General features: G+C 27.3%; 1 protein-coding gene across 2 annotated transcripts in view; it reads right to left on the reverse strand.

Annotated features, from left to right (window-relative positions):
• Positions 1 to 8,099: 8,099 nt before the first annotated feature.
• Positions 8,100 to 13,184, reverse strand: part of LOC101240509 (uncharacterized) — a 29,164-nt gene continuing 24,079 nt past the window's right edge. The window contains exons 1-5 of one of the 2 annotated variants that reach the window (XM_065790852.1): positions 11,375 to 11,772; positions 10,725 to 11,184; positions 9,891 to 9,947; positions 9,044 to 9,117; positions 8,100 to 8,902 (exon numbers count right to left, since the gene is read on the reverse strand). In XM_065790852.1, coding sequence (XP_065646924.1) covers positions 8,474 to 8,902; positions 9,044 to 9,117; positions 9,891 to 9,947; positions 10,725 to 11,184; positions 11,375 to 11,467 — 1,113 coding nt within the window. In that variant the 5' untranslated portion in view covers positions 11,468 to 11,772 and the 3' untranslated portion in view covers positions 8,100 to 8,473. Of the gene's footprint in view, positions 8,903 to 9,043; positions 9,118 to 9,890; positions 9,948 to 10,724; positions 11,185 to 11,374; positions 11,773 to 13,184 lie in introns of those variants that run through there. The other variant, XM_065790853.1, reaches the window with a different exon arrangement.

Here is a 13,184-nt window from a genome sequence, read left to right on the forward strand (position 1 = left end):
AATAAGTTATTGACGTTTTTATTTTGTCCGATAACTTCCGCATCACCCGTTATATATATATATATATATATATATAAATATATATATATATATATATATATATATATATATATATATATATATATATATATATATATATATATATACATATATATATATATATATATATATATATATATATATATATATATATATATATATATATATATATATATATATATATATATAGATATATATATATATATATATATATATATATATATATATATATATATATATACATATATATATATATATATATATATATATATATATATATATATATATATATATATATATATATATATATATATATATATATATATATATATATAACGGGTGATGCGGAAGTTGGTTTTACCTTTTGATGCCAACTTTTTTGTATTTATAACAATTGCTGTTATTTTTTATAGCATTAACAATGTTAACCTTTTTGAACGGAAATACTCATTTGACATTTATAGCTGTCAAAATTGTTAAACTGCATTTAAGCGGTCGTATTTACCTTTTGGCGGTCATAATCATTCTATTCAGTATTTAAATGATATTCTTGTAACCCATTTAGTAAAAAAAAAAAAAAAAAAAATTCATTATCTATCAACTATGGGACGAGGTAAACATGGAACAGTCTTTCGAGGACAAGTACTGGCATTTCGAGTTCTAGGATTGAACATTTCTGAAATAGCTCGAAGACTGGGTTGTTCTCGTAAGAAAGTTATCGATGCTATTAATTTATTCAACGATACTGGTTCATTAAGCAACAAAAAACGCAGGCCTCGCGAACGAAAGACAACTCCCAGAGAAGACGCAGGCATTGTCCGTATCGCTAAGCTGAATCCTTTTGTTGTCGCACCAAAAATTAAAGAACAAATTGCTCATAATTTAAAACTCGATCTGTATGTCAGGACTGTTAAAAGTCGCTTACGCGAAAATAAGCTATTTAGAAGGGTTGCCCGAAAAAATCCTTTGGTCTCAAAACATAATCTCGTCATCCGTTTGAAGTTTGCAAAACAACACGTACACAAGGATTTAAGTTTTTGGCAAAATGCGCTTTGGACTGATGAGTCTAAGTTTAATCGCTTTGGATCCGACGGAAAACAATATATTCGTTGTCCCCAAAACCAAGAACTCAGCCCTCGGTATACTCTTAAGACCGTAAAACATGGTGGTAGCAATGTGATAGTTTGGGGCAGTTTGATCAACACATGTACAAAGAAATACTATAAAATGTTATGTTGCCAAATGCCGAGAAAAATCTCCCTTTGGTTCGGAAATTCCAACAAGACAACGACCCTAAGCACACCGCCAAAAGTGTTAAAATGTGGTTTAACGCTTAGAAGATTGATATATTGGAGTGGCCCACACAGTCACCAGACCTAAATCCGATAAAAAATTTGTGGGAGGAAGTTGACAGAAACATAAACTGGTTAACTGCAACAAATTTAGACCAACTTTGGATTGAAGTAAAGGCTGTTTGGGACGCTATTACGCCTGAATGATGCCAAAAATTGATCTCGTCAACAGGTTGTCGTTGTCAAGCAGTTATTAACTCAATAGGATACCCCACTAAATATTAATTTATCTCTAATAAAGTTTTATAAACTATTTATACAAAGAACCTCCATGATTTTGGTAGCAAAAGGACGAAATGATAATTTTGTACAGGGTGAGCTATTTAAATTGCCCCCTTATTCTGTACTTCTAAATCATTTATATGATTGTACTTCTTTTTTAACTAAGTTACTTTCTTTTCTTACTCAGTAATGTTATCTTCTAAAATTAATATTTTATTAGGCTGAAAGAGTTTAGATCTCAAAAACTCGGATCTCTGGAAAATATATCATTACATATTTATTTTGTCGCCACTGTATATATATATATATATATATATATATATATATACAATTTTAAATGTAATATGTAGCAGGACTTTTAAGTACTTTTAGACAGCAACTTTTTTATACCCTTTTTTTTTAGTTCTGTTTATATGTAACATAATAAGGAACAAAATAAATATCTCTGTCGTATTGATATTCCTTATTAATTTTCTTGTATGCTTCAACATTTCATATATTGAGGCTCATCCATAAACAAATTATTTGTAGGCATACAATATCTGCTAAGCATATGTGCATACTTTACAGCAGTACTCCACGTAAGGAAGTGATTTATGATTTTTATCCCATTCTTTAATTTCAATTTATATGGGTCTACCCTACTAACAAGCTGTAATTTTGTAACATACTGAATTTCAGTAGTAGCCTGTAATGTTTAAGCATATTCCTCCATTTTCACAACAATATGTACAGCTAAAAGCATCGTTGAAATAAGAATATATAATATTACGGATTTGGAAATAAAAGTTCGACGTCTTGCTGAAGATCCTTTTTTGTTGAGGACTTCATGGACATTTACTACTAATTTTAAACTTTTGGGGTTTATTCTCTCTAACCTTGATATCTTATAGGCTTATTATTATTGTAATATAGAAAGAAAAAAAAAACTACAGTTTTGTTGAGTTTTTGAAACAGATTTTTTAAATTATTAATGAAAAAAAAACTGTACACAATTAAACAATCCTAAAAAAAGTTGATTATTTATAATTTTAAATATGCAGATTTGGCAATTTTGTGTAAATTTAATTATATTTTCAAGTACATGTACATATTGAAAAACTTTGTTTTGAGAAAACGCAAAAATGAAAGCAAAAATAACTAATAAGTCACAAAAAATCAAATTCCTGTTTTGAATGGAAGAATCTTTTTCTTATTGAGCTGGCTTTAATCAATGACTGGTTTTAGAATTTTAGTGCATTTTAAATTTTGAGTAAAAAATTAGCTTAAGCGGTTTTTGTTTACAGACATCAAAAATAGTTTAAGATGTATCATTGAATTCAATGAAATAAGACAAAACTGCACAAGCTCTAACTTCAGTGTTGTATATTAATCCATGAAGTAAAATGTAAATGTAATGTAAACTGTACTAAAATGTAAAAGAATTGTAAACTTTGCTAACTAATTCATAAAATAAAATCATTTTTTTAAGTGACAATCAATATTTTTATCTGCATTCCACAATTTTACATGATTCGCAGTTCTCTGACAATACCTAATACAATTTTATTACTATTATGAGGTTTTACAACTCTATTCAAAGATGAATGGCCTTTTTTCCAATTTTTTTTATTTCTTTAAGCAGCACAAGCCATAAATAATACTAAAACAGCTTCATATGCTTTTAGAAATGTTTATTTGGTGGCAGGAGATCAACATACAACATGCTTGTACTATACATAAAAATCCTTAAAATGTTACAACTTATTTTATTAACTGTTTGATTTGATTCGTATCTTTTACTTCTTACATATCTTAAAGCCAATGAAGATCTTTATATCAAACTTTCATCAAATGTGTATACATTTCTTAACTGCAGGCTTCAATGTAAAGAGCAGCTACTTTTAAACAAATAGCTTTTAACTTTAAAGTTTAATTTATAAACATCAACCATTCAAGGAGTTAAATTGCAAATAAAAAGTCTATGTTTTATGAAAAACATTCTGGAGTTTCAGCTCAAGGTAAACATGAATTTTTAACAATTTGAAGTTTATAGTACTTTAGTTTATAGTAAAGTCGTAATCATTTGGATCTTTTACAACTTTTTTGTACGAATGCTGATTGCCTCTAAAATCACACATTCTTTTAAGTTTATGGTTTTCTTGCTTGTATTATATTATTGTTCAAATTATTTACAATTTACTTAGTTGCTAGGATTAATTTCCTTGTTTGACAGTATATATATATATATATATATATATATATATATATATATATATATATATATATATATATATATATATATATATATATATATATATATATATACACATATATATATATATATATACATATATATATATATATATATATATACATATATATATATATATATATACATATATATATATATACATATATATATATATATATATATATATATATATATATATATATATATATATATATATATATATGAAGAAGATTTAATTTAAAACTTTATTTGAAAACTATAAAGTTCTATAAAATGCTTCTCAGTTAGAAAATTAGTTAGAAAATTTGTTTTTTTTTAATCCTATTCTGATAATCCTGCCCCAAACGTGAGAGCAACAAGTTGTTGAAATATTTTTTGTATTATTTTCAACTAGATTTATATTCATCGAGAAAATTTAAGTTTCATAGTATAATTTCTCAGCGTTCAATCATAAGATTTCTACCATAAGGGTAGAAATCCTTTGCTTCCTGTTCACAAATGTTCTTCTTACATAATTTCGTGGATTCAGGCAGGCATGGAATCTTTTTTTCCCTCTCAACGATTCCAGGTCGAGCCTTACTCTTCTACATAGTTTTCATCACATTGCGCTACTGCAATTGCCAATCGAAATCATTACTTTCATATCTATCAGCAAAACAATTCTCCAGAAAACAGACAACTGTCTATTACCGCTATTTGCAGGTCATGAAATCTCGTATTTCATTACAAAAATTAGGCTCTCGTGACTTCTGGAGGATCTTTAATAGTACCAATACCAAGGACAAATCTGTAATTCCAGCTCTCTTGTATGGTTCAGACTTTGTCACCTCACCAAAAGACAAAGCTGAATTGTTTGCTAAAAACTTTTCATTAATATCATTTTTTTATTCCATAAATTGCGTTCTACCTGATATAGCCGTCAAACAGGTTAATCCATTGCTTGACATTCGTATCATTCCAGCTTCTGTATCTAAAGTGATTTCCTGTTTTAACTCTTCTACAGCTTGTGGCTCGGAAAACATACCTGTTATAGTCTTGCAGAAGTGTTCTCCGGAGCTGTTGTCTATACTTTCAAAACTATTTAACAATTGTTTATCAGAGTCTCGTTTTCCAGCCTGCTGGAAAGTGGCATCTGTTATCCTTATTTTTAAAAATTCTAGAGAGCAATTTGATTTGTCCAACTACGATCTCATTAGTCTTCTTTCTATCATAAGTAAGGATTTTGAGTCTTTAATTAACCAACACTTAATCTCTCATCTTGAACCTAATAACTTACATTCTGATCATCAATATGGATTTTGATCTTCTCGTTCTACAGCTGATTTACTAACACTAATAACCAATAGGTTTTATTGTACATTAGATAAAGGTGGAAAGATAACTTGACGTTTCTAAAGCTTTTGATAAAGTTTGGTATGCTGGTCTTCTCCATAAACTTTCTTCTAACGGTGTATCTGGTAACTTCTTAAAGATTATTGAATCCCTCCTTTCCAATCATAGTATAAAAGTTATCCTCAATTTTCTTCTTATTCTGTAACTTCAGGGCTTGCTTAAAGTTTAATTCTTGGCCCTATACTCTTTAATTTACATTAAGAACCTTCCATATATTCTCACATCTAAGGTGGCGTTGTTCGTTGATGATACTACCATTTATTCTTCAACACTCTCTGATTGCTTAGAGGATCATTTGAGCTTGAAAAGGATCTCACATCTGCTACAACATGGAGCTCATAGTGGCTGGTGAACTTTATTTCAAATAAAAATCAATTTTTTCAGCCAATAGTCATCGCAACGATTTATATCTTCCAATATTTATAAACGGTAATGTACTCGATGAGTCATCTACTCTTCATCTTCTAGGATTAACTCTTACTTCTGATCTTTCTTGAAAACTATATATTGAATCCGTTGCAAAATTAGCATCTGCTATGGTTGCATCTCTTTATTGAGCTTGACACATTTTATTACCACGGATTTTATTCTCTATCTCAATAAATCTCAAATCTAGTTTTGTATGGAATACTGTTGCCATAACTTGGGCTGATCTTCTAATGATGCCCTTTCTCTTTTAGACAAGGTGCAAAACGCATTGTAAACATAGTTGGACCTGCTCTTGCAACCAACCTCCAATTATCACATGTAATGTTGCTTCTCTTTCTCTTTTCTACAAATACTATAATGGCCACTGCTCTAAAGAGCTAGTGTCTCTTGTGCCATATACTAAAATTCTTTCTCGTGTTACTGGTCATTCAATTAAGTCTCATCTTTTTTCTTTGACTGCTCCTAAGTGCTCCAAAAACTCTTATTCGTCTAGTTTTTTTCATCGAACATCAGTTATTTGGAATTCGCTGCCTTCATCTTGCTTTCCTGATTCATATAACTTGCAATCCTTTAAGCCGTTTTTCAATCGTTATCTTGCTTTATAATCTTCATCTTTTCTCTTCCAGTAACTTCCAACTCTAATTAGTGGTTGCTTGCAGATTTGTTGGAGGCGAAGATGTTTAAAAAAAATTTAAAATTTGCACCCCCTTTAAATTGAAGTGAGTATGATATGGTCATAATTTTTAAACGCTAAAATATTTTACTATAAATTTAAAATTTTACCAATGAATATAAGTCTAGTTGAAAATAGTACAAAAAATATTTCATCAACTTGCTGCTTTCAAGTTTGAGGCAGGGGGGCAAAAGTTTTAGGGTTTTTTTGTTTCCAGGCTCCAATCATCGCAATTTTTTGCACTGCATTTTTGTTTGATATAAGTATAAACATACGAATGTTTGGAATTTGCTCCATGTCTGGAAGCTAGCTATATTAAAGACCACAAAATGCTGGATCCGCCCCTGGGTTCTTGAAAATTATATTGTTTGTTACTTAGGTACTAAATGCGATGTGCAATAAGTTTTTATAGTTTGCTTGTACCTAAGACCATATATGTGTTTCTCTGATAGGGAATTTGTTTGATCACAAGGTAGATTGTTGAATTTCGATTGGTGAAGAGCGTTATTTTTTTCGCGGTTGTTTTGGGATTACTATTTTAAGCGTAGACTTATTCGTCAATTTTTCTCAGAACTTTTTTTCAATTTTGTTATTTATATAAGTTTTGCAATCAAATTGTGTTACTAAATGTTTAAAACTGTTTGTCTGATTTGGATTAGTGTATTTTACAGTGATGTGATGCGATGAGATATTTCAATTAAAAGAGTTGTAAGTTTTGCTACACACCTTTTGTTGATGTCTTAAAAATGTTTTTACTTTCGACATATTTATGTAACCCATTTTGATAAATTTGTTGAAAACAGTTGAACAAATTTTAAATAAAATTTATATTATGTTTGTATTAAATTTGTGCCTATCTTTGTTGTCTGTTTATTATGGAGTTAATCCTGATTTTCAAAAAGCAGCCCAATGTCCAATTGCTGGTGGCCCTACGTACAATATAAAAAAAGCTTATTGTACCAAGGATCATTAATTTTTAAAGCCTTCTTCATGATGAACTTTTATATTTAAAGTCATTATACCTATATTAATACAAAGTAATTAGTACAGAGATGTTGTCATATCAGTTTCACTTTTATATATATATATATATACATATATATATATATATATATATATATACATATATATATATATATATATATATATATATATATATATATGTATATATATATATATATATATATATATATATATATATATATATCGGTATAGTTACATATCGGTATAGTTACATATATCGGTATAGTTACATATATCGGTATAATTACATACCGATATATATATATATATATATATATATATTACACATATCGGTATATTACATATATCGGTATAGTTACATACCGATATATATATATATATATATATATATATATATATATATATATATATATATATATATATATATATATATATATATATATATATCGGTATAGTTACATATCGGTATAGTTACATATATCGGTATAGTTACATATATCGGTATAATTACATACCGATATATATATATATATATATATATATATTACACATATCGGTATATTACATATATCGGTATAGTTACATACCGATATATATATATATATATATATATATATATATATATATATATATATATATATATATATATATATATAAATAAATATATATATATATATATATATATCTATCGGTATAGTTCAAAAGTCAACCAATAAGACTTATATTGTGAGCTGAAAAAAAAGGTTTTTGGGTACATTGAGAGTGAATATACATATACAGCTAGATAGAGAAATTATACATTTTTATATATTATACATTATAACTTTTTATGAAAATATGTACCAAAAAGTTATCCTGGAAAAAATATCCAGGTGTAAGTTATTATTCAATAAATTTATTACCAAGTTATGATTCAGTAACAATTAGTTTCATTCCGAGCGTTGTTTATAAAACTAAGTGTTAATTTCTAATTTGATGCGAGTCTGGAAACTTCGTTGAAGGTAACTGATGAAGACGTGGAAGTTAATTCCTCTGCCATTAACGCCTTTAATGGCAATTTATATTTATATGATAGGAACTTTATTGTTATATCGTCACCAGTTTGTTTTCTGCAAACTTGTAAAGTTCTCAAAATAAAGGCATAAGTAATTAAGACGATTTCTTTGATAGAAACCTTTTCATTTTATTTTGCTTTGTATTGCTGGCTTTTCTACCTAAAACAGTTTTTTCAACTGGATCGTTTGATAGATTTGAAGGAGTTGTACGACCACCTTCTTGAGAAGCGACTTCTTTAATAATTGATTTGATTATTGGATCTACGTTTAACGTACTGGCAACAGAAAATTCTTTATATAAACAACCTGTACTTGATGCAAAATTTTCAACGTCTTTTCGTGTTACTTTTCTGGCATTTTCAAGCTCAATCTTGTTGCCACCAAGCATTATTGGAACATTTCTTGTAGACGGAGAGGAGCGTATTGAATTAATTATGTTTTGAGCATTAATTGCACTGTTTTCTGAAGTTACTGAATACATAACAAGATACGCGTCTGCTTGGTCAACGTAATTGCTCCATGTCTGTCGAACATATTAATAAAATATAAAAGCTAACAATAGTTTAATCGAAGACAAAAAAATATTTATATCAGTATATTTGCATTTACACATGTGTGTGTGTACAAAAAATCAAACCTCTAAATAGCATATTTAAGTCATTACCTTAATTACTGTGTCCCATAATTTTACAGACACTTGCTCTCCGGAAAACTCCAATGACTTTTCGTATAATCGTTCTAAAAAAATTTAAATAATGTTTTGGCATTAAAAAATACCGTGTAACGATCTAACGCCACATTACAACTTACGATAAATATCTTAAACCAATGTTGAATTTTTATACATGACTTTTTTATTTTGTGACGCTATGGTCAATATGAAAAAAATTTCCGTTAATAATCTTTTTTGCTACGATAGTTGACAAACTATGTCATTGCGTCATTGCAGCCTAAACCGGTATTTTACGTCTAATATATCAAATTTCTCAGCAGCTTATAAATTCTATTCAACTGTTGTACAAAGCATATACTTTACAGATATGCTAAATAATTAAAAAAAAAAGAAAAATGTAAAGAATTACTCTGAGTAATATTCTATTTAAAAATATTAATTTTTGACTTGATTGTTTTTTATTTGAAATTTTTCAGAATTATTAATATGTTCCAATAACATCATTGAACGTATCTGTAAACTTTACTTCGAAACTGTTCGTAACCATAGAAACATTTTATTAATCTTTCAGTCTTTTATTATTAAATTACATATTAAATTAAACATTAATCTAGAATTAAACATCTATATCGTTTATATAAAGTTAGCGTGCTTATGCACTTTAAATACCCGTATTAAAGTAACACCCTTATTCATTTAAATAAATTCGCAATATTCATATAAATAATTCATTTTAAACTAAAATCACGCTTATTATTTAAATAAAATCAAAATTTCAATATTTTTAACTTATTTTTTCATTTAATCCAAACATAAAATATACATTTTGACAACTAACCTAACTTTGGATCGTATTCATGCAGATAGCGCCTTGTTACAAAACGTACGGCCAGTGCTAATAATAAGAGAAGAAAAAAAAATATGGTAAATTTAATTAAATTTACAAAAATTAGAAAATAAGTCTACTTATAAATTCTTAATAAAATCTTAAGTTTGTTTGAAACCTGATTGCAAAAATATAAATATAAGTACTAACATTTATAATATAAGATACAATGAAAAGAAATATATAATAAAATATATTTTTAATATATATTACTACATAGTATTAAAAATCATAAATTTTTCAAGAAATTATAAATTTTACAAGAAATTAGTAGAGTTTGTCAGACAAGATCAGATTGATTTAAACGTAAGCTGATTTAGATGTTCTCAATTAGATTTTTTGATAAAATATTTTTTCTTAATACCGATAATATTTACACAAATATACCAAATACAAAATATAAAAACATACTCAGATCTTTTTATCAAATAACTGATAAGAGTTAAAATGGGACTTAAACAAACTCATTCAAGTTTTTATTTAATATTGATAATGTTTAAAGTTTTGTTAAAGAAAATTTTAAAAATATTTTAGAATAATTTTATAAATGTTTTAGAATGTTTTACGAATGCTTTAGAATGTTTTTATGAATGTTTTAGAATTTTATAATGTTTTTATGAATTTTAGAATGCCTTTTATTTATCAAATATATGCTTTATTTACTTTACATGTTTTTTTTATATTTCGAAACAACTTATACTAAATAAAAAATATAAGTGAAAAATATAATAAGTAAACTGCAATAAATAAACGCAAATGTAATGCCACTGCTACATAAATAATTACCCGTTTTTCCGACTCCTAAATCGCCAAGTAAAACTATGTTACACTCAGTAATCTTATCAGGAGTTGGTATTGTCCTGCTAAGTGTTCGCTTATGTCCAGTTTCTTTTTTTTCTTCAAGATTTTCCTTATTATTTTTGACATCTGTGCTGGGTAGCCTTTCTTTCTTTTTAAAGCTGCTAGATTTCTCCAGTTTTTGTGGTGCAAGTAATGGTGCACCAAGCATAGTATTAGGTTTTTGGGATGAAACCGTCGGTGCAACAAGTATAGTACTTGGATTAAAAACTGTTTTTGTATCTTTAAACTGATCGTCCCCTTTGGTAACTCTTTGCTGTCTATGTTTTTTAACTTTTTTGAGATTTTTAGATTCTTTTTTATCTACCCTGTTATCTGGTTCTGGAGTAGTTTCTGGTGATGACATATCTCCATCTGAACTAAATGTTCTGTCCTCTGCTTCTGCAACCTAAAAAAAAATTAAATTATTAAAAAACAATCATTCTTCAACAAATTTTTAAAGAACCTACCTACCCAGAACATGTTTAAGTTTTAGAACAGAGTTCATATTTAAGTTACTATCGCTTTTCTTACTTCATCCAAAGTTTTCACTTGCCTTCCCAACCCCTTATTTTTTAACTTATATACAATTAACTTACTCCCATTTCTCCTACTTGCTGCAGTGTGTCACTTGATATTCCACTAAATGTTTTTGCTCTTAAGGATCTATTTCGACGTTCTGTTTTTTTCATTTTATATTAGTATTTAAATCTTTATAGATGAAGAGAAGAAGTATGTCATAAATACTATATCTTTTAATGCTTGCAATATAATAATTAGTTAAAAGCCTACAGACGATTAAACGATCTCGAGACAACAAAAAAAATATCCTTTTAACTATTGTCTTTATTAAACACAAGCATCAGATATTAAAATATTGTCCATTAATGATATTAGTAGTTTAAATGCAAATCAAGTTCGGCATTGTCTTTTAAGATTCAATGTTATTGATGCTTTACGATCACAATTTTGAACTGATATAACTTTTGATATATTTATAAGAATAACGGGAGTGAATAAAACTTAATAAAAACTATTGAGGAAAGCTTAACACCTTGGACGATAATATAATTGTGGGATTAATAATAGAAATAAGGCATGTAAACAGAAGGAAATAGTCATGTGGTATTATCTATCATACCACAAATTTATTAAACTCAGATTAGGATTTGAAATGAAAAACAAATTGTGGCGAATGGTTGATGCATATTTTCTAAACTACTCTTCTTAACTTTCAATCCACTATCATAAATTGTTTGCTTAGACCATAGATTTAGTAATCATTGTTTTTAGATAACTTTTAAATGTTATACTTTAAAATATATGCCGGTTAAGCGGAATTGTTTCTCAACCTGCGCATAAATAATTATCCAGGGCAAGCGTATAAATAATTAACAAAGGCATTCGTAAGATCCACAATAATTTAGGTAACACATCACTTTAAAATTTTTAGATATAATAATTATGATTACATTGTCTTATCCAAGGATAGAGTGTAAAAATATCTTTCTAATTGTATAAGAGGTCGATTTTCGACGAAAACTTAATTAGTTTTATCTAATTGCAACAGGTTTATCATAAATGAGATGGTTTTGAAGATTTGATAGATCCGTGCATATTTGCATGATTTTAATTCGAACTGTAATTTCTTTTTTCAAATTTTTTTTTAGTTTTTTTTACCTACAAGTATTTTTATTTATATAAATAAGACAAAAAACTTAAAATGTTAAACTTTGCGTGTGATTGATAATAAAATGCTTTGATCAATGCTGGATATAGCGCTTATTAGATATTTTTTTAAAATTAATTAACTGTACTCGAGAGCTATTATTAATTTTTTTAAAGCAAGTGATAAAAAACAAAAAAACAATGTTGACATGATGTTATGTTGCGTTGTCGCGCATTACAATATGTTGTCAACAGCAATATTGATCCTTTGGCGTTGAAAAACTTAAGGTTTTCAAACTTTTGAGCTAATATATGAAAAGTGTAATGGGTGTGTTAACGCATATAGGTAGAGTCTTGATGTAGTCACATAAGTTCTGATGTTTTTAAAATAGAGCTTGCATAATATCGCAAAAAAAATTGTGTCACTTTCATTCTGTAGTTTTCTTTGAATTTTTTATTTGAGATGCCTTCCAAGAAAGAAGTTAACTACCAAATTTTGTATGATTTTGTATAAATACTAAATTTACATGTTTCGCAAAAAACCCAACGTAAACTAAAGAGAAAAAACTTTTTACGTTTAATAAGAAAAATTATTATATATAGTAAAAAGTGAAGAGGAAATTGTAAAAGGAAATTATGTTTAAAGTAAAAAAAATTTCAACTTTTTAATTTTTAAAAGTTATCTGAAATTTATTTTAAAGAACATTTTATTTTTATTAATTTATTCTGAACAAATTTATT

The sequence above is a fragment of the Hydra vulgaris genome, chromosome 02 (genome assembly GCF_038396675.1).
Source record: "Hydra vulgaris chromosome 02, alternate assembly HydraT2T_AEP".
NCBI classification, from domain to species: domain Eukaryota; kingdom Metazoa; phylum Cnidaria; class Hydrozoa; order Anthoathecata; family Hydridae; genus Hydra; species Hydra vulgaris.